Raw genomic sequence first — 21,779 nt, 5'->3', positions numbered from 1 at the left:
GTTTCCGTCCAATGCTTTGACCCACCTGCACTCTTTTCTTACGCAACACGAGCACAGCGTTACACTCTGGTGTCATACAGTATATACACGAACATGACATTCGCTGTGTCTAAATGACTGTAAACACGCCGCAAACATGGTTAAGTGAGTCAAACAGTAAACAGTAGTTTAAACAACACTTAAAAACGTCTGTGCTGAGAATATTAACCTAAGCTTTAGTCTTTTTGAGATGTAGAAGCAGAAGTAGCCAAACACAATATGTGTGTTGGGAGGCCAGAGGCTGTGTCTGGAGACGCCAGGAAAAAGCCCGGAATGATAGATTACTCCCTGGGTTTCTCCTTCATAATTACTGTCATTCTGAAAATGAACTGTCTCTAGGTTTTTATTTATTTATTTATTTATTTTTATAAATCTGCAGCACTTTTTAAACTTCTACACAGCAAACTGTGTATGAAACTAGTAAAGCATTGGACACTGGTTAAATGAGACAGACTTTAGGACTAGTCTTAATCTGCCTGGAAACCGTTTTTGAGAGCTTTCAGAAGTTTGCTTATGCTCTAAATCTGCTCGGTCTTGATTCAGTTCAATGGATCAAACACCACAAAAGTTTATTCAGGAACTGAATAAATTTACATTTTTATTTCCCTCTGCATTCCTCCGGTTTTGTTCCGGGGCCTTCTCTGAATGTCTGATTATTCTGAGAGTTCATTCTCACTTATGCACAGTATGTGTGTGTGTAGGAGAGTTTGCAGTGAATTTGGGCATAACGCATGATTGACACATTAAGCTGTGGAGTGGAAGCTAAAGGGGATATTTTTGATGCCTATACAAACCGACACATCATATCCACCGACGTCAAAGAGCACAGGGCTTTCTTTGATCCAGACACTTCAGCCCTCTTTGTCCAAACCCTGCTGAAGGGTCCAGCCACATGGGACAGGACTGAGATTACTAGTGCTTTGTTAACAGTGAAAATGCAGTGGATGAGATCACAGGATGTAAAGCTGTGACCTGGTTTCCACTGGTCACCATTGTTTTACTGATGGGAGACTAGCAGTTCACTCAACTTGATGGGATGGAAGCAGATGAAAGCAGAAATACAGGCCCAAGCAGTTTCCACAAGCCCAGTAGAGCCCACGAGGCTCCAGCATAGAGTAGAATCGCTAGAAGACCAGTTGTACTAAGAAGTCTAGGCAGGTTTATCACTGCCGTCTGAGTAGGTGACAAATAAAGTCTATTCAAACACAGCCGATGTAGGCAATCATGCATTAAACACAAATAAATCTATCCTATAGCTAATCCTAATGCAGTGTTACTCTGTCTTTCATAACAGAAAAACAAACTGCATTTATTATTGAGGCCTATAAAAAGTTATGTTACTAAGTACTTACAGAGTCAATAAATAGGAACACCCCCTTTGGCAGAAACCCCTGCTTGCCTCTTCTTAATGCAGCAGTTAAAGATCTTTACGTTCTTATTGTTGGAATACATTCTCACTCCAGTTCTGAGATACTTTTGGGTCATCTTACATGTACAGCTTGTTTAAGGAATATTGACAAATTATCTATGATGTTTTGGTCAGCAGGCTGTGAAGGCCGTTGCAGAAGCTTCAGTCTGCGTCTCTTCAGGTAGTACAAACCAGTAATTGTGAGGCTACAGCCTTTGCTGGTGTTTTGTGGAATCCATTCTTCCCTCCACCCATGTAATATCGCCAGTGCCAGTGGCAACAACACAGCCTCAAAGAATGATAGATCCAGCCTCATGCTTCATAGTAGGTAAGATATTCCTTTTTTTACCCTGTTCCCAAAACTCATCTGGCTTCTCTATATATTATGTAGCATACTTCTAGGTTATGAAAGACAGAGTAATTGTGTATTATAATGATTATTAAATAATTATGTTATTATTGATTTGCTACAGTGGCTGTGTTTGTTATTTCCTATAGCAAAAAACTAAAAATCTGCATAATAATGTCTGTACATGTGTTGGTTTCTGTGACATTAATCTATTTTATTTAATAAATGTTATAAACCAGTGAATCTGTTCCATAAACAATACTAAAACCTCAACTGCCTTATGCAACATTTTTTACAGTATATTTCCCTTTTCAGCTTCCCAATCTCCCAAAACTCCAATGTCAACATGTACCAATGGAAGAATTTTTACAAATATGCAGAATTTACTCTTGCAGTACTTCATTCCATTGTTTTCCAACTTGCAATGTTTCTATGAAACACAGCAAATTAGAGACTGAAAGAGACGGCTCAATGTATTATCACTACAGTTTTGATAAACAAATTATAATTAAAAACATGACATTACAAAGATGCTCCTTACAATAAAGGCTCTCCCTCCTTGGAAAAGTGCACTTAGGTTCAGCAATGAGAGGAAAACCGCTTCCCGCGGTCGGACAGTACAACGTCCCTCACTTCTCACAGGGCCAGTGAGTGCAGAATTCCACACTACTGTTTATTTTATTGAGCTTGACGGCAAAGCTGGAGCGGATACCGTGGTACACCCCCCTCAGGTCAGCTTATTACTGACACTGAAAGAAGTTGAAAGTTTCCAACAGTAAGCTTCTTTCCTTTTGTTGGAACACTGCCCAACATGCATTCATGCACACAAACGCAAGACAAAGTAAGCCTTTATAGTACAAAAAGGTACGTGACAGAGCAAACAGGAAAAAGTGTGTGTGTTTTCATATACAAAGCAAATACCTGGAGAAGACTCTATGCAGAATCTACAACGGAAGGATCTGTCATTCTCCTGCAGAAATAGAAACGCTATACAATGTATGGTCACATTTAGACATCAGTCGGATATTATCGAGACAATACAACACATACTTGACCTGTCTAGATAGGTGAAACAGAAATATTCTGGGCTCAGCCAGATTACTAGACATCAAATAACTTTTTACTATTTTTGGACAGGCCCGTTTCTTTATGCATGTGACCCATGTGGACTAAAAGGATGTGGTTATCTACACTCCACTGTATTCAGCACATTCGAACTGTGTTTTGACCAAGGGGTTCCCAGATGTTACCATATCTGAACGCTCTTTATGCAAATATATGTAAAGAATGCACTTCATTAAAAGTGGACGCTTTATTATATTATTACCTGTACTTTTCTGTAGAAGACTATCACTAAATGACAATCCTCAGTCAACAGTTTTTAGGTGACGTAGCTTGTGCCTATGGGCTTCAAAGTGAAGGGAAATTAATCTTGGCCATAGACCCACAAAATAGAGCAGGAGTTGTAACAGTTTACTGTACAGGAGAAACCATGTAAGTCATCTGAATTTTCATGGAAAAGGTATACAAAATGGATGGATGTCCAATACATCACAAGCGTTTGAGTAATCCTACAAGGTATGACTACCGGAAATGAATTGAATGAATGATTGAATGTATATTAAGGATATGACAGCCATTATGCCCATAAATACAGTTGGTTATAGGCAAAGCTGTTGTTTTAAAATCCAATGTATGGCCCACTATTTGTCCACTTGCAAGCACAGCCGTTACTGACACATGTTCAACTGCACACACTGTTAATATAATCTCCATAGAAAAACACTGCCAATAGGATGGGACAAACATGAACCTAAGGTCACCATACCCAATGCCAAGCATCTGCTAGAGGGGTGTCAACCCCTTAAAGATTGGACTGCGGAGCAGCGGAGCTAAGACCTCTGAGTTGATCTCTAAGTTTGTCATCCAATACCTTTGGGATGAATTCCCTATGAATATCTTTGATTTCAGAAAGGAAGGCTAAACAGATTTGCAGGCATTTGCAGGCATTTTTGGACATGTCTATCCACTTTCAAATATCTAGCATTCTAAATGACTGCTGAGAAAGAGTATTGTTACTGTTTCGCTAATGTTTATGCCTTTACAGTTCACAACAGTTTGAGAAGGATATCTTACAATTGTTCACTGTGGCTGGTTTTGCTGCCCTTATGAATGAGGGGCGGGGCTTGTGAGGGGGCGGGTTTGTTTACAGGCGGGGCAACGTCACAATCCAAGCAGAAAAACGGTGGGCTCGTGTTCCCCGGGACTGATTCATTGAATGATCGCCGGCAGATAGAAACACAGCGAAGTCCAAGATCTACAAAAGGTAACTTCACTATTCGACTACGCGTTCAGGCTTTTGTTTTGTGCGATTTTTTTGTGCATTTAAGCCACGGGTTTACTCGTTGCTAAAGAAAGGCGACGTTACTAAGCTACTACTACACATTGAGCCTCGCCTGATAGTATTACAGAATGATGCAATCCTTCCCGCTGCTTTCTAGGTAGCTAGCTTTAGCGTACTGCTGTAATTTTATAACAACGGGGGGGGAAATAAGCGGTGCATTTGAGAATTATTTAAATGCATGCTAAATAAAAATTGTGTGAATAGGAAAAGCGACAAATGAGAACAATGAATGAATGGATCCACGAGGAATGTCTGTTCCCATGTGTTAGGTACTAGAAAATTGATATAACGCCTAGCTTACTAATCAGTGCATTAACATTAAAGTTAAAGTGCTAGCTAAAATCTAGCTAGTTAAAATCTAGCTAGCTAACCTTAGATATCACTGTGGGTGCCTAAGGTGCTGGTGTAATTCTGAACGAGCAGTCAGTAGCGTGTCCAGATTCTTGCATCATTCGGTGCATGCATTTATTCATGGATTTATTTGTCTATTTATTTATAGTAAACTTAGCTAGCTAGCATTTTTGGATATTGGCATCCATGTAGCTAGTTTAAGCACGATGTAGTTTGTTTACTTGCGCGTGCTAGAATTGCAATTACCCCCAATGTTATTGTTAGCCCCCCTGCTAGTGGTTTTGCAGCGAGTGCTTCAGCTTTGCTGAGCAGCAAGCTGTGCACAATTACGCTAGCCACGTTATTTGCAAACTGACATGTTTCTCATATTCGCTGCCCTTGTGTAATAGAGACATTAGCGAAATAACGTCATTTACAGCAAACATTAGCAGCAGTCTTTGACCCCTGTGTAAATTCCCGCTCTTCTCTGGAATTTGAACGAGCACAAACCCTAAAAGTGGCGGAAGCAGATCAGGTCATCTGTTGCTGAGCGCTTTTGGAAATGCCCGTTTTAACTGGCTAGCTCTGAATGACTTATATGGGTGTGATCTTTTTGTAGCTAGCTAGCTCGTGTCCAGGTGTGGGGCACTGTTACAGTCCCACCAATACAGCCCGTCCTCTCCCTTGGTCAGTCGGGATGATGAAATCTGTTCATGTTATGAATCAGACAAATCCGGTTCACTTTGAAGCGACTCGCGGGTTTGCAGTCCTATACTAGCTAATCGATCATCCCAGCGATCAGCCATCGTCGATCGTTTTATGGCATGATGTCAAGTAAGCACAAGTCAACGCATGTCTGATGTTGCAGCGTGATGTCAACCCAGTGTGGGTTTGTTGACGTATACGTGACTTTACGTGATCCTCAACCAAAATTCAACATTTAGTTTTGACGTCGATCTAATTGTCATCGTCTGTCCGACGTCTTTCTAAAATCAGCTTGACGTGCAGTGCCTGCTGGGATAGGTGGTATTGACACCAAGCGGACACGTTACACGGTTCATTCTCAGCAAGGTGTGCCACCCCGAATCTTTACTGGAATCAGGCCTTTTTCATCTCAACCATGTGGAGATCACACTCATGTCCTCATGCTGTGTCCTGGTAATACGGCACCAAGAGCAAATGGAACCTGTGGTTCCTTAAACCCCCACCGAGCAGTTTCTCCAGGTCTGAAGAGCTGACAGTTTCTGTGTGTAACAAAATAAATAAACTCCTAGTGTGTTTGGTCACAGCATGTGGACCCTTCAGTGTCTGTGTGTGTGTGTGTGTGTGCGCCTGCAAGAGATGTGAACTAATGTTGCCTAATGTTGCTAATCCTCTGTAATATCAACCTACCACCCAATTCAAGTGCTGGCTTCATCCAGCTTCAGTGAAATGATCGGTTGTTCTAGAGACATTACTGACCCCAATTTGGCAAGAAAAAGACACTGGGAAAGCTGGTTCCTGTGAGGATTTAGTAAATCCTGTCACACTGAGTGACTGTAATAAGACTGAATAGGCCTTTTATGTGCTCCCGTACAGTGTTCCGATAAGGCCTCGCAGATTTGCAGGCCGTGTTGTGCTGGACCCTGAGAGTTGTGAATTCTGTTTTATCACACTGAACCCCTAGATGTAGTTTAGATCAGTTGTAACAAGTTAAATGGGTTAAAGTAGTTGTAGTAAGAGCTTCATAAATAGTCGTAATGTGACGTGGAAAACGGAAGCAAAACAAAAACACACTTCTAATTGAAGCCTTCTGTCTAAGCAGGTTAGCAGGTTGGTCTTTGCGTAATCTGCTTAAGGTGCATTGCGGCATTTATTTTGAGAAAAGCCTGATGAGTCACAACGCGATATCTCCGTCCCCATTCACTCGCTTGCCATCCTCATTCACTCGAGCAGGCATCTCCTCCTCTTCTACACACAATTCCCTACGCCTCCCTGACCTTTCTGTTTAAAGGTCCAGCAGTCTAGTTGTTTATAGTTAATGGGTCGTTGGCCAAATGTTTTAGTCACGTAAATCCAAAAGGAGGCTTCAGTGGGTTTCTTGTGTTTATTTTCGATGGGCCATAAAGCAAAGCAATAGGGCAGTGGTTGGAAAGAGTATCTCTGACATTAGCACTACTTTCTCATGGCCAGGTCGGACCGTAAAGAATTAGGCACATGCGTATCACCTAGACGCCCTCGTGGAGACCACAAGAAAGAGATTAGCACAGTCGGGTCCAGGTGACGCAGGGTGGCCTATCTTAGCTGTTCCCTCGCAGTAGCCCCAGAACAAAACACTCTAACCCTTCCGAGAACCTCACACACGCTGAGCGATTAGCTCTGGAAGACTCTCACTGGAAGGAACGCTCTCAAGGCCACGGGTTGCTTTGCACTCCTTAACCTTCTGCTTTGCTTTTGATAGCCTTCAAGGCAATGGGAGGAAGACCGCTTTGAATAGCAGGGAAGACGACTTCACCTCCGTGAGTTGAAAGGCATAGGCCGTGGAAGCTTTTGTTTTAGGGTTATTTGCTTTATTTATTGTATGGAAATCACACTGCATGCACTCTGAAAGTGTGTTCTCTCGCCAATGCAGGGTATGCCAATGGGCAGCGAATGAAGGCAGTCATTGTATGTGTGTTGTGTAAGGCCCTAGTGGTGGCTTAAGCGCTCCGTTCTTGCCCAGACTGATCTTGATCAAACCTTTAAGTCTCGCCAAGTGTTCTGCCAAGAGAAACAGCCCATCTTACAGATAAAAGGGTCTATTTCAGCCTCACCATTGTATGCCGAATTACAGGGAAGTTTTTCTACCTTTCCCCCCCCGACTTTCTTCTTTGTCCGACGTGCCTTTGATGTACAAACACGGTACTGTACGAGACATTCCACTACTTTTTATGAGCCCATTTTTAGCATACGATTGAAGCTGTTTAACTTTTCACATCCTCGTGGTGGAATGGGTCATGTTAGGACTTTGTCTGAGTAATTGATCTCTCTTATTGGACAGGAAGTCTGATTTTGGAAAATGCAGCAGTGTTTTGTCTGTTGTCAGTGCTTTGACACGAAGGAGTAGTTCTGTAGTCCCACGCTTTTGCCTCCCAGTATGGAGTTCTTTGGTCCTCAGTCTGGACCCACTGCATAACAATACTTGGACTATGCAAGTTGTTGCCTCTTTATATAGTTGAATTGTCCATTATCCATAATCCATTATTAGGCTGGAACAATGACGCAGGAATAATGTGTACTGACACTGTAAATGTCACTAATAGGAACATGATGGCCTTGGTAAGGAACTAGACACTCTTAGTGTAATGTCAATATTGGTGAAGCACAGCCAGCTCAGTCTCAGTAAGGGTCATGTGAATTGATATACTGTGAGTAAAGGGAAACTGCCAGCTGTGCAGTGTTCTCATCCTTGAACTTTCCATGAAAAGTATCAGTGTAGATGCTTTGGTTCTTTTGAGACCTGTTTTTTTTTGTTTTTGTTTTTTTTAAACACAGCTCGATTCTGATAGCAGTAACAAAGCCTGAGGTGTTGATGTAGGCGTGATGGTTCCAGCTGGTCAGATATCCATGGTGAAGGTTTACACCGAACAGTGTAGAGTTTGTCTTGGTTATCAGTTACTCTCATGATATTGCAAGACTTTCCTCTGCAGATTACATAAACTTGGATGGTCTTGTTGTTGTATAGAGATTCTCAGGGTGTAGCATTTCTATGTGAATTGTTTGTGATATAAATACCTAATATTTAGACTCTGAATATTGAATATTTATACATTTATATTGTGTGGTCCGATTGGGAATTGGCTTTTGTTGGTGCTGCTGTTAACAGAGTTTTGTTAAAAAATGTATACACTGTGGCATGCAAAGGTGGCCAAGCCTGGTCAAAATGTCAGCTATTGAAAAGTGATTAGAAGATGAACTGATCCCCTGAAGACAAACTGATTAAGATGATGTCTAAAGTTTTTTTTAAACTAAGTTCTCATGCCTTAAATAGTTTGTTAGGGCTGTGGCTTGTATGCAGTAATCAGGAAAGGTCAGGTAATGCAAATTCCAAAGCTTTATAAATGCTCTAGCTTTCATCGAAGAATCATCAGAAGAAAATCATCTTTACAAAACATAGCAAATGTTTTTAAAGGAACATCTTAACAAGTCTGCTGCATTTTGGAATTCTTGGCAGCAATGAGCAAAAGTATTTTTGGAGAAAAAAGGTGTGCAATGTTTCATGATAGGAACACGTTTCCAACTGTTAATCACGGGGCGGATTGATCATTGGGCTTGTGTTGCAGCCAGTGGAATATTTCAAATAATGATTTCAATAAAATACCAGAAATGAAGATGGATGGCATGTGTGTTTGTATATGTGTGTAATATATACATGTACAGACATATTATGTATTTATATATATATATATATATATATATATATATATATATATATATATATATATATATATATATATATATATATACACACAGACACACACACAGAGAGAGATTAATCTATGAGTGTCCTTAAAAGTTCTTCATTGAGTAAAAGAACACAGGACCCTGAAGGTGGCCTGAACATCACTGTCTCGCTGTCTGTTTTCAATAAAAGCCAAACATTTGATTAGCAGTGTGAAATCTGAGGACACAGAACTGGTTGTTCTGTAGGAATGATTAGCTGCTTGGATGCTTCATGGCTCTCCATTTGTGGTTGGAATTCAAAAAAGCCCTAAAGACGGCCTGGAATTAATGAGCTAGAGGTGCGGCAGATGATGATGGTGATCAGCCAGTCATGTACTGCCTGGAGCAGTTACGTAAAAACCCAGGAATGCAGTTTTATTTGCACATAGTACAGCTAAGTCACATAATACAGGAAGCTCTCTTACACACCTAGACATGCCTACCCAAATTAATCCTGTCTGCTTCTTCTGTCTCATTTCTCTTCATCCAGGTGTTGTCCATAAACCTCTGCTGCTAAAGAATTGTCACTTTTGACAAAGATCTCCAATTTCCTGACTATTAACTGAATTCTGCTACGTCTAGTCATGGTGGATAAAATAGCCTCTGTGGGGCGCATGCTACTGCGTCGCCGTATTCTGGACTGCTCGGGGGAGGAGACACGCTTTGCCCGCTGCTTGTCCACTCTTGACCTGGTGGCACTGGGAGTGGGGTCCACTCTCGGAGCCGGTGTGTACGTGCTGGCAGGGGAAGTGGCTAGAGAGAAAGCAGGACCTGCTATCGTTCTCTGCTTCCTGGTGGCAGCCCTATCGTCCATGTTGGCAGGGCTGTGCTATGCAGAGTTTGGAGCTCGAGTCCCTAAGACGGGTTCGGCATACCTGTACAGCTACGTAACTGTGGGAGAAATCTGGGCCTTCATCACTGGCTGGAACCTCATTCTGTCCTATGTCATTGGTGAGCCTTCATAACACTGATATTGCAGAAGGCAGCAGTTGTTAAAACAGTGCATAAAATTGCAGTCACACACAATAATGTAGCTGAGTACTCCCATTTTGTCTACAGCATACAGCTTTAAGCATAGTAGCTAATGAACTTCCCCTTCCACATTACACAGGTACAGCCAGTGTGGCTCGAGCCTGGAGCTCCACCTTTGATAACTTGGTAGAGCAGAAGATATCCAGCTTCTTCAAATCTTCCATGGCCATAAGGGTTCCAGGCAACGTGCTTGCTGAGTATCCAGATCTGTTCGCCCTCATTCTCATTCTACTGCTGACTGGTAAGCAAACTATAAGCGTGGATGGCATTTCTTTAACTTGAACACTCCTTTGACTCACTGTACTGTTAGTACATCAGTGAAGTCATGTTATACATGTTTACATTTTGTACAAATGACATTTATAGGTGTGCAAGGAAATATTGTTATATTGAAGTTTTGTAAAATAATATTTTTTTATGTCTCTTTAGGTCTGCTTGCATTTGGTGTGAGCGAGTCCGCGCTAGTGAACAAGATCTTTACTGGCGTCAACCTGGTGGTGTTGGGCTTTGTCATCATCTCTGGTTTTGTTAAGGGCAATGCAGAGAACTGGAACCTCACCTACAACGATTTTGTCAATGATACCAACGTCACTACGCCAGAGTAAGTTCTGCACATGATCTTTTTTTATTATTATTGTAGACTACTTAAATGATCAGTTTGCAGTCTGGTTTGCATTTTATGGCTGCAGACTTAGTGTGCTCTCATTATCTCAGGGACGTGGAGAACTTGTTTGGCACTGGAGGTTTCGCACCATTTGGCTTCAGTGGAGTCCTGTCTGGTGCTGCCACCTGTTTCTATGCCTTTGTAGGTTTTGACTGCATTGCAACCACAAGTGAGTCAGTGTGTCCTCATCATTTCAGCTTCCAGACAAGAACTGCTTTTCCTCTATACTGTGTCTGTCAGTGTCGGTCACTTTATTGGTTGGTATAACTGAGTACAGATACAAGGTGTTCACTTTATCCATACACTTTGATGTAGGTGAGGAAGCCAAGAACCCAATGCGCTCCATTCCAGTGGGAATTGTGGCATCTCTGCTCATCTGTTTCTTTGCCTATTTTGGTGTGTCTGCTGCACTCACCCTCATGATGCCCTATTACAAGCTCAACACTCAGAGCCCTCTGCCTGAGGCCTTCAGCTATGTTGGATGGGCACCAGCTCGCTACATTGTAGCTGTGGGTTCACTCTGCGCCCTTTCTACCAGGTAAGAAACTAGCCTCTGTTCCCTTTCCTTACAAAAGGGGAGTCCGGTTTTTAGTCCTGCAGGGCTGTAGGCCAGCCCGGTTTAATGTTTTTATGCTTAAGCACACCTAATTTAGAATTGGACATCCCTGTCCAAGATCAAGATCAGGCAAACATTGCTGAAAAACTCCTCAGCATATTGGTATAATGTGCCGCAAGTGCATGTTTGATGATGGCATGCCTTATTCCAGAAAAGCAAAGTTCACTACAGTCCGTGGATGTATTGTTTGTCTTTCAGTCTTTTGGGCTCCATGTTCCCCATGCCACGAGTGATCTATGCCATGGCGGAGGATGGCCTGCTGTTTCGTGCTCTCTCCAGAATGAACAAGCGCACCAGAACACCTCTGCTGGCCACTGCGGTGTCTGGCTTTGTAGCAGGTGAGAGAAGCTCTGTGTGCTTAGTGGTTCCATCTGCATACTACTTCTACCATAATTAGATTTTTAGATTAATTAGATTAACTTTTTCACCTTTGACCTCCAAACAGCTCACCTCAAAGAACTTGAAGCATTTCAGTTCAAATCAATGTATGCCACATTGAACTGGTTTTTTATCTCTTTTAGCACTCATGGCCTTCATCTTTGACCTGGCTGCACTGGTTGATCTCATGTCTATTGGGACTTTACTGGCATACTCTCTGGTTGCTGTGTGTGTTCTCATTCTCAGGTATGCCAGAGATCAGATAGTAGAAAATGAACTTCATAAATATTCAAAGTTATATGCCATCTTAAATGACTGACCTGTGTGTGTGTGTGTGTGTGTGTGTGTGTGTGTGTAGGTACCAGCCAGGTACCCTGAACTCATCCAGTCAGAGTGAGAAGCTGGTGGAGCTGGTGGGCGGAGAGAAGGTGGCTGTTTCTGGAGACAGTGGCGATGAATATGGCCTGGATTCAGAGGATCATATTCCGAGAGAGAAATTTTCTGCAAAACTGCTCTTTGTTCCCTCCAGGGACATCCCGACCAAGATGTCTGGAACCATTGTCTATGCCACAACAGCCATTATCTGTAAGAATTTTGTACATAAAAAAAAAAAAAAACATTCTCTGTTGTGGATCATTTTTCCTAAATTCCTAAATTGCCCTGAATTGTAGGCAAGAAATAGTTCTATATAGCACCAAAAAGAGTTCCACTATTGTTAAAACATACTATATAAAACCCTTTATATACTTATAACTTTGCTTAAACTGTAGCCCTGGATAATTATTAATTTGCATAAAGCCAATAAGGTCTTCAGGCTTTTTGATCCAGATTAGTCCATCAGGAGCCGTGAGTAATCTGTGTGTGTCTCCTCCACAGCGGTGTTGATTACTTTGCTGTGTGTGGTACTGGCTGTGAATCTGGATGAGCTGATGGCAGGCCAGCCCATATGGGTGACAGTGTGTGTCATTCTGGCATTGCTCTGCTTCTTCTGCGTAATCATCATTTGGAGGCAGCCTGAGAGCAAGGAGGCTCTCACCTTCAAGGTACTTCATCAGATGGTTTTGATTTCAGTGTGTACTTTTGTTCTGATCTCTGGAAGACCTGTATGAGCGAAGACTGAATTCATTTGCATGTAAAATAAAATGGGGGAATGTGTATCAAAAGGACAATTGTTTAGGTGTAGACCATTGATAGACCATGATGCAGACCATTTTTGTTTCTTTTTTTATTAAATCAACATAACCAATTTAGACTGATATGATCCTTGTATTATGTAGTGGAGCTAAGCCTAATCTTGTCCTGCAGGTGCCTTTGCTGCCTTGGCTGCCTCTGTTCAGTATCTTTGTCAACATCTACCTCATGATGCAGCTGGACCTGGCCACGTGGTGCCGCTTTGCAGTGTGGATGGGCATTGGTGAGTAATAAAGTCAAGTTATATAAACAGGCATTGATCAAAGTGCTGTTTAATCCCATTAAATGGCCCAACAACGAAAGAGGAATTTGTAAGACAATAAAAATGTGGTTGTTTAGGTGTTGCAGATGTCATGGTTTGGTGCACACAGTCTTATGGGAAATACGCTGTAAGCTATGGACAAAGTATCCACGTGATGGATGAATGTGGATGAATGTAATATATAACCAAATTTCACAAGCACGAGTTTTAGTACCAAAACTACCTGTTCTGTTACGATTCATGGGATGGTGGAATCCCAAAAGTTGAGTATGGATTTTATTTTTTTTTGCGTTTGAGTCCGATGATCAGAGACGAGTATTCCATGAACTAGTATGCAAACGGTGTCACCGAGCTTTTAGAACAAAAAGGGGAAATGCCTCAAACGAGGCATTCTTAACCTAAAATGTTAAAGTTTTTACTTTTCACTGAACTGGGAACAAGGTCAGTTAGTGTGTTTCATAACACACTATTGTTTGTTTTAAATAGTTGAAGACTACGTTTTTGTAATATTAATATTGTATTTTGTCTTGTTACACATAGGCGTCTATTTGCATATTGGGTATAAAGCAATAGATATGCTATGCCACCATAACTTTGAAATTGTTATTATTATGTTATTGACACATGTTATTAGGGCTGCGTATTAGCAAGAACCTGGCAATTTGATGTGTCACGATACTGTGGCTATAATTCAATATACTCTGTTACTTGTTTTTGTCATAGTATAATAAAACTCCATAATATACATAAAACTGCCAAATAAAAAGTTTTCGGTTTGTGCAATCAGAACAGTGGGCTCTGAAGACCGAGTACAACACTGCTACCAAACAGTCGGAGTTTAAACACAACACAAAATGAACCACTGTCTGCCACCAGTCTTTACCTGTAAACTGTTCATTTTCAACCAGACTTCGTTAGATTGATATTTTCTTACACCTCTAACAGTATTTTCTTTTTTTCTTTTTTTTTTCTTCTTTTTTTTACTTTACTTACTTGAAGAGAAGATAGCACATTTAACCGAAGGCTGCATCCTACTTCCATCCTGCTAGAACAATTGAAGAATTCATGTGGAAATCTGTTTAAATGGTTTATCTTTCGTTGTGATATTAAAGTTGGTATTCAGAACCGCAGAATTTCAGTGGTATTGGCAATGTCTTCTGAATTTCTGGTATCGTAGAATCCCTGTTAGCAAGTAAAGTTTGGATTTGTGTGGTATTGTTGGTATTGTATTTAGGAGTATGGTAACAGTAGTTTTGTTGTCACCCCCTGCCCCCCTCAGCCACATGTAGTAAGAACGTCTCAAATACATTCGGATATCTTTCCTTTTCCTTATCATATGGCAATATATTTCATTTTCATATAAGCAGCTACTTTAATCATTCTAAAACACTAACACTGCCCTCTCACTTTCTCCGGCCTTTCTTTTTATCATCCTAACTGCTATAATTCCTTGTTTTTCTCCCAGGCTTCCTGATCTACTTCTGTTATGGCATCTGGAACAGCACAGAGGCCCTAAACAGCACCCAGCGAAAATACGGCTCGAGCACCAAGACTAAAAGCCCCATTTACTTAGGAGGTGATGAGAGCGAGGTAGAGGGCATTTCTCCCTGATGAAGACTTCCGACATCATCTCTGTTCCATGAAGTACTACAGCTCCATAGTGAAGACTGCAAATTCAGTGTGACGAATCTAAAAAGCCGGCAAGATCTTTGCTTTATTGGACGTTTTCTTAAAGCTTTATTTGAACAAACCTTGATTGCATTCATTCACAAAAACGCATATTACAGAATTTAAGTCAAAACTCATTGAAGACATTTTACATGATATTGGTTAGTCTGTGCTCATGCTCATTATACAGTGTGCACCTCAAGAGCAGAAAATATTGGTCATGTGTGCTGTAGCTTTTGGAGCTGCTGTACTCATTTAGTACTGTAGAAGCCTGTGTCTATTAGACAGTGAGAAAAGTGTATACAGGGTATGTGTGAGCAGTTGTGGCGACTGTCCGTTTTGTTTTTGTTTCTAATCTCGCCATAATCACATTGTCAGCTAGGACCAAGGCCTTTCTGTTTAAAGCTGCTACAAAGTCCAAAATGGTTTCCAACCCACCCTGTGGTTTCTGTGAGTGCAGCAGTGTGACATTGTACAGTCCTCTAGTGGCTGATGTACAGAATGCAGCCACAACCACTAAACAGTGCTAAATACTGGTAGCAGAAATCAGTGTTTGGGCATTGCATGTTCACAAAAAAACACATTGACATTGGACATGCAGAGAATTGGCAGTGATGTTTTTAGGCCTGTGTGTTTGCAGTTCATTCAGTATTAAACCATTTCGTACTGCATTTTCTATGAGTTCTAATGAAAATTAGACAAAGCAATCAGGACTACTAATGTGATTGATTAGTACTGTAGTGTGTGTGTGTGGGCATAGATGTGTGTGTGTGTGTGTGTGTGTGTGTGTGTGTGTGTGTGTGTGTGTGTGTGAGAGAGAGAGAGAGAGAGAGAGAGAGAGAGAGTGTGTGTGTGTGTGTGTGTTCAGCAATGGGAGAATGCCCTACTAGGTTGTTAATTATCTCTGTTTCATTCTGCTGTCTTTACTGCCCTTTTAACCAAATGATGAAGTGTCTACCAGAGCAGAGTTACTCTCAAACAGGGTTCCTAGAAACCTTACAGAAACACACAAGGCCAAAATTCAGTACTGACATCTTTTAAACAACTGTTTTAAAGGCTTATGGACTGGAAACCAGTAGAAACATTGGTTTAAACCCCTTGTAATACGAATTAGTCCAGCTTAGGGACCTATGTTATAAGAATATGCTCTGCTATATGCCCCTTTCTCATTATTTTGCTTTAGCAAACTGTAGAATAACTGTGAAACAGTCATCCGGAGAGATACTAAAGCAAAAATCCCAAATGAATTGGCTATGAATGGCCTTTGTATCATATCTCATGGTATAGATACTTGTGGTTTCCATTGAAACTTGCTTTTTGTTTTTTGTTGTGCTCATCTTTTATCTATTCGTTCTATTTTGTAGAATAATTTTTTATGTAGTGAGTGATAGTTTACTGTTGTATATACATATTATATATATTGAACTATGATATTGTAACAATTGATCTTTTATTTACTTTTGTTTGTTTAGGTTTGTTAAGTACTTATTATTATAATTATTTCTGCTTGGTTAGAAACATATTTTTGTATAGCTTCACCATCTTCTTTGTGCGTGTACAAAAATACGACAGTTATGTTTACATGTTTCCTACATGTAAATTTGCAAGTGTTCAGAGATACGTTTGTGTCTGCTTTCAGGCGTTACGCTTCCCAACAGTGGTTTGTTTATCATTTGGAGGTTTGTGACTCCAATAGAACAGTGCCTGAAGTTCAAATTAAACCTCAAAGACCCGACTGGCTTGTAAAGTCATTTCAAGCCACATGCCTTTGAGATTCCTTCCTAGAACTGTTGCTTAGTTGTTGTTTTTTTACAGTACATGCTGTACCTTTAATACAAACTGTATTTTTGTTGGTCACTGGATTTTGTACACTGTAAATATATACATGTCATGTCAAATGGAGCTGTATTTTAAATGTCCTCTTTTTTAAATAAAATCGTTATGTTTAAATGACTTCTCACAGGATTTTTCACAGGATTCAACATCTCGCACCCAAAACCTTAAGACATCAGTCCAGAAGTGATGTGATTTTCTTTTTTTTTTTCTTTTTTTTTCTTCAAGTCACATTTTATTGGTATTACATTTGGACTTTCTTACAAGATCCATAAATACAGTTAATAGCCAGTTCAACCTGTTAAATGAGAACGTCAGTAAGTCAAAAAGATACACCTCAGCAGCTACCGGTCTGAATTGACAGGAGATGGAGATGAAGGAGTGAAGAAAGCTCCAAAAATGATTCCCATATGAGCATTTCAATCAAAGATAGATATAGGAGTTAAAAATATATGAAGGGGTAAAAATATACAGGTTTGGATGTTAGACGTGCAATTTTGATTTGTGAAAGGAATGTCAGATGAGAGGGTTTTGGTTTACACACACACACACACACACACACACACAACTGCCATCCTTCTACTCGTCTCTGAACCCTAGAGAAAGATTCCAACTGACTTCCCAAAGAAGAAGTGAAAGTCAGAGGTAACAGTAAATCAGTAATTGAGGCATTTAAGAACAGTTAAAAAAAAGCTAGTAATTTTTGCTAAATAAATGTAAACATATAAAGGGTGACATCTATATTGGACAAAGATTTGTGGTCATTACTTAAATTTTGGGGCTATATATGGGGACGAACAATATATGAGAATTAACATTAGTTCAATGTAAAGCTGACAGAATGTGACCAAAGATATGCTTGACATAAAACCAGAAGTCAGAAGCTTTTTAATTGTTGGACAGTTCATTTTCCTCTAAAAGAGTGGGCGTGTATTCGCTGAAAATGAAGGACACAATGCATTCGCTAAAGAAAACTAACAAGCACAGATGCACAGACACTCCGATTTGATTGGTTATCCTTTTTCACATCCCCTTTCAAGTCATTTATACTGGGGCTGGGCACCGATGACTGAATTAGGTATGTGAACTTAGCTTCTGTCTTGGGGTCAGAAGACTTGGACCAAGTCAAGAAGGCAATGCATTCACATACTCAAGCGGTCCTTGTCCTGGATATGCTTATGCTTTTCCATGCAGGGGCCCATCCTTTTTTCACGTTCCAAAGTTCATAGCTTCGTGAAGTGGGGCAGTTCTCGCACTTAAAACTGATGTTTGCACATGATCAAGCTCTAGGAATCAGTAGTGAAGTTTACCTGAAGTAAACAGGAGAAGCTGAAGCCTAGAAGAAGTGTCCTAAAATGTGTCCTCGTGATTAATGCATGGGGCACTGTTATGTTCAGCTGTGGTTGGGAGGTCACCGAGAGGGAGGAAAGGAGCTGTGTTAGATTGCCAAGCTTAAGGGGTCACGATATGACTGGGTTTTGCAAAGGAGCATGGTACACCTGCAAGCATCGGTCGATCAACAGAGGCAGCGGCGGTCGCTCTTGGTCACCTCCTCGGATGAGTGCACGACGTTGGGCACGAAGCCACTCTTCACGCCCTCCCAGCCCTCCTGGATGGTGATGTCGCCCCGTTTGACTAGCTCAAAGATGTCTCGGGTCAACTCGGTGAAAGCCCTCTCCACGTTGATGGCGTCGCGCGCCGATGTCTCCACGTAGCGCATGCCGTATGCCGCCGCCAGCTTCTCCGCCTCCTGCTGGCTCACCTGCCGCTGAACCTCCAGATCACACTTATGGCCCACCAGCAGGAAGACGATGCTATGCGGCTGCACATGGCTGCGTGCCTCCTCCAGCCACTCATGAACATTCTGGAAGGAGCGGCGGTTAGTGATGTCAAACAGCAGCAGGCCGCCCACAGAGTTACGGTAGTACGCTCTGGTGATGGACCTAAAATAGACACATGGAGGAGAAGGTCAGGAAGCATGATCACTAGGAAGTGTTTATGTAAAGAATGATCGATACAAAGGTGGCAATTCAGATGTCATGACAGATGCTTTAATGTTTGATGACATCAAATGTATGACAGAATGACATTTGCTATGTCATGTTTATGTATTTATGTTATATAACAGGGTTGTAACTCAAGTCTGACCTGTCTAAATTGTACTTTCTATATCGTACTACTGCATAGATTATGCCTCTAGTCTTGTTCCTGTATCGTGTGGTCGCCTTATTGTATTGTGTTTAGTAATGTCTAAGCTTGGAGGTATCTTTTGTATTATTAGTCTATTCTAACTAGCTAAGGCTTTTCTTGGGTAAATAGCAAAGCACTTTGTAAGTCGCTCTGGATAAGAGCGTCTGCTAAATGCCGTAAATGTAAATGTAAATGTAAATGTAAATGTGTGAATGAAAAACTGGTGCATAGTCCCTCACGGTAGAAAAAAATATATTATACACCAATATATACAAAATAAAAATAAAGAATATATACACATTAACTTACACCATACACACAATATGGCACTTATTGTTTAAAATGTACAGGTTAATATATATCTGAAATGTTTACATTACTATCTACATTTAGACACTGGATAAGGTGTGAATTCAAGTGTAGGTCACAGCTCCAGTAAGTAAGTAGGCTGCAGGTTTTAGAGTGTGTTTGTATGGGGTGGAGGTGTGATGAGACTGGAGAGATAGTTTTGTGGCGGACCGGACTGATACACTGTACTACTAGCGGTTCAGCAGCCTAATTGCTTGGGAGTAGAAGTTGTTTTGAGACTGAAGTGTGGTGTAATCATACAATGTAACGGCACCGATGTAATTAATTGAGAGAATTAAACATCAATGATAATATCCTTTTTTTTTTTACTGACATACAATACTGTGCAAAAGTGACTTGTTAAGCTATGTTTCTGGGTCAATAAGTGTATGTGTTTTTGAAAAAATATTTTATATAAATATAAATAAATTAATAAACAAAACATTGTGATTTGATGTGTGTAAGTGTGTTGTTCCAAGAAGCCCAGTTTTTACTATCCCCATAGAGTACCTAGTTTATTTAATCAATCCTTCATTAAAGTCAGGTGAGCTACTGGTAAAATTGAACAAGCCAGTGATAGCTACATGTTTAGAAAATGCAGAAGTTGCTACTAGATCTGTTTGGATTAGCATTATGAAGAAATGCACCATTTGTTTATAATGGGTTACAAATGCAGTAAATAATCATTTTTAAAACAATTATCTACAGATCTCTAATATAACTTCCCTAATAATAATATTCATTAAAGCATGTGCTCATTTTAGTTTATAGCAAAATGCATGCTGAGTGCCTTAAATGTAAATGAATCACGGTGGAATCACTGTCGGATTTACACCCCAAATTATTATCACACGAAAGCAAATGTGATGAGAGCAGAGCGATGCACAGTGAAAGGGTATAAAAAAAACTCCAGAATCAATTTTCAAGCAAAGGCTGCTGATTGTAAGTGAAGCAGTATGAAATTAGAACAGAAAAGAGGAACCAGGCAGACGACAGCCAGGTGTAGCCTAAAAATAAGCTGAACGGCTCGCACCGCAAGATGACAAGGAGAGAAAGTCTAGCTTTCCACAAGCATTCCTTCCGTCTGAGTTTATGAGTTCTAACAGCGGAGCCCTGGAGGCCAGGGTGAACTTTACTTTTATCAGAGGACACACTCAGAAAGGGCTGCTCGGGTGCATGTGAAATGTCAGAGAATATCGTTAGACATACCTGAACCTCTCTTGCCCGGCCGTGTCCCAGATCTGAAGTTTGATGCGTTTGCCTGGTTCAATCTCCACCAGACGGGAAAAGAAGTCCACTCCGACTGTGGGGTCCGAAACCTGGGCAAAGCGACCCTCTGTGAAACGCCTGATCAGACAAGACTTCCCCACCGTCGAGTCGCCGATGACGATCAATCGGAACTGGTACAGCCATATAGCTTCCATATCTTATGAGATCTGTAGAGGAAGAGGAGAACAGGGACACAGCATGTTTTTAATTATAAACATTAAAAGTTATATACCAGTACCGAAACCCTGTATCCCCAAAACTGCAACTTTACAGTAAGACGAGAAAACCGTTCTTAGCTTTCAAAGAAAGGCAAGGTACAAAGACTGTATTCCAGCTCATTGCAGAGCATTTCTATTGGTCTATTTATCACGCGACTTTGATATAACTGACAGATTCACATTTTGTCAAAAAGTGAAAACTGGAAAATGTAGCTACAAGGTTTTATGTGACAACAACAATATATTGCATGTAAACATAAAAAAATATTGTTCATATCAACAACTACTGATAATTGCAGCACTGTAAGTAAGCTGGGACACAATGTACACTGCTTTTTTCCCCATCCTGAAATATATCTATGAAATCAGCACTGACAACTAAATGAAGTTATGGGATCCACAAAGGCTCAGTAGGTTTGGGTGTCTTCATATGGAGTATATGGAGAAAAGCCCAGCTGTCACATCATGTTTACTTCTATTTTCGACAGCCTTCTTCTGTGTAGTGTTGCTCTACTGTTGAAGGCCCTGTCAGAGCTGCCTTAGCACAGCCACACAACTCTCAATTTTCATCTGAACGTCTTCACAACTGATCCAGTGCAGTGTGTACATCTTATTTTGCAAGCAAACGCCGTAATGAAGGCCCGTGCGTGTGTGTGGGCCCTAAACTAGGCTACATACACCAAGCTAAAGCCCTCCATTTACGCACAACACCGACAGACCAGCAGTGCGCTGCGGTTACCTCAGTTAAGCCTCTCAGTGTCTTGCGATGGCAAAACCCATGTTCTTCATTGTGTTCCGAGCTGGAAAAGCAGCGATGCCGTCAGCGCCGTTCCCAGGCAGAGCATTCAAGGCCACCCCGAGCACGCTTCTTAGGAAATAATATGCAACTAGTTTCCGCTTTATAGATGCGACCAAGCTACCGAGAAGCCCACCCGGGCAGGCCGTTTACTTTCACAACGACTGTCTTCAGAAATCCCCCAAACAGCTCGCAAAAGCACGCCGCCACTCTCATTATAAGGGATGAAAAGATGTTTGTAAAAATGTGCTGATGAAATGGCAGGATCATCAGCATCATATAGCCTGACTCATCCCTCATCAGTACCAGTACCGTAAACCACG

The 21,779-nt window shown here is 41.0% G+C and overlaps 2 protein-coding genes across 3 annotated transcripts; one reads left to right on the top strand and one right to left on the bottom strand.

Annotated features, from left to right (window-relative positions):
* Positions 1 to 4,025: 4,025 nt before the first annotated feature.
* slc7a3a (solute carrier family 7 member 3a) lies at positions 4,026 to 16,752 on the top strand. Of its 2 annotated transcripts, none has more exons than XM_072662831.1 (12): positions 4,026 to 4,122; positions 9,482 to 9,942; positions 10,103 to 10,264; positions 10,453 to 10,624; positions 10,738 to 10,856; positions 11,003 to 11,225; positions 11,502 to 11,641; positions 11,825 to 11,927; positions 12,040 to 12,266; positions 12,558 to 12,724; positions 12,987 to 13,095; positions 14,600 to 16,752. In XM_072662831.1, exons 2-12 carry the CDS (start codon positions 9,576 to 9,578, stop codon positions 14,743 to 14,745), a joined length of 1,935 nt encoding a protein of 644 aa, XP_072518932.1. In that variant the 5' UTR covers positions 4,026 to 4,122; positions 9,482 to 9,575; the 3' UTR covers positions 14,746 to 16,752. The 2 variants fall into 2 exon arrangements, with proteins under 2 accessions (XP_072518932.1, XP_072518933.1); XM_072662832.1 differs by lacking the exon at positions 4,026 to 4,122 and adding an exon at positions 6,969 to 7,028.
* On the bottom strand, positions 15,543 to 21,779 carry rab39ba (RAB39B, member RAS oncogene family a). The gene is made up of 3 exons (XM_072662833.1): positions 21,400 to 21,779; positions 20,383 to 20,609; positions 15,543 to 18,578 (listed from the first exon to the last, which is right to left on the bottom strand). The coding sequence occupies exons 2-3, from the start codon at positions 20,595 to 20,597 to the stop codon at positions 18,152 to 18,154; spliced, it is 642 nt and encodes a 213-aa protein (XP_072518934.1). The 5' UTR covers positions 20,598 to 20,609; positions 21,400 to 21,779; the 3' UTR covers positions 15,543 to 18,151.

The sequence above is a fragment of the Salminus brasiliensis genome, chromosome 18, assembly GCF_030463535.1.
Source record: "Salminus brasiliensis chromosome 18, fSalBra1.hap2, whole genome shotgun sequence".
In the NCBI taxonomy this organism is placed as follows: domain Eukaryota; kingdom Metazoa; phylum Chordata; class Actinopteri; order Characiformes; family Bryconidae; genus Salminus; species Salminus brasiliensis.
The sequence above is the reverse complement of the archived record's forward strand: the minus strand, read 5'-3'. Positions and strand labels throughout refer to the sequence as shown.

Bases quoted from the DNA above. Each gene is read 5' to 3' on its own strand.
- slc7a3a (XM_072662831.1), top strand. From the start codon at position 9,576: ATGGTGGATAAAATAGCCTCTGTGGGGCGCATGCTACTGCGTCGCCGT. The intron at 11,226-11,501 runs GTAAGAAACTAG...TTTGTCTTTCAG, and splicing joins CTCTGCGCCCTTTCTACCAG to TCTTTTGGGCTCCATGTTCC. The intron at 11,928-12,039 runs GTATGCCAGAGA...GTGTGTGTGTAG, and splicing joins GTGTGTGTTCTCATTCTCAG to GTACCAGCCAGGTACCCTGA.
- rab39ba (XM_072662833.1), bottom strand. From the start codon at position 20,597: ATGGAAGCTATATGGCTGTACCAGTTCCGATTGATCGTCATCGGCGAC. The intron at 18,579-20,382 runs GTATGTCTAACG...TGTCTATTTTAG, and splicing joins GCCGGGCAAGAGAGGTTCAG to GTCCATCACCAGAGCGTACT.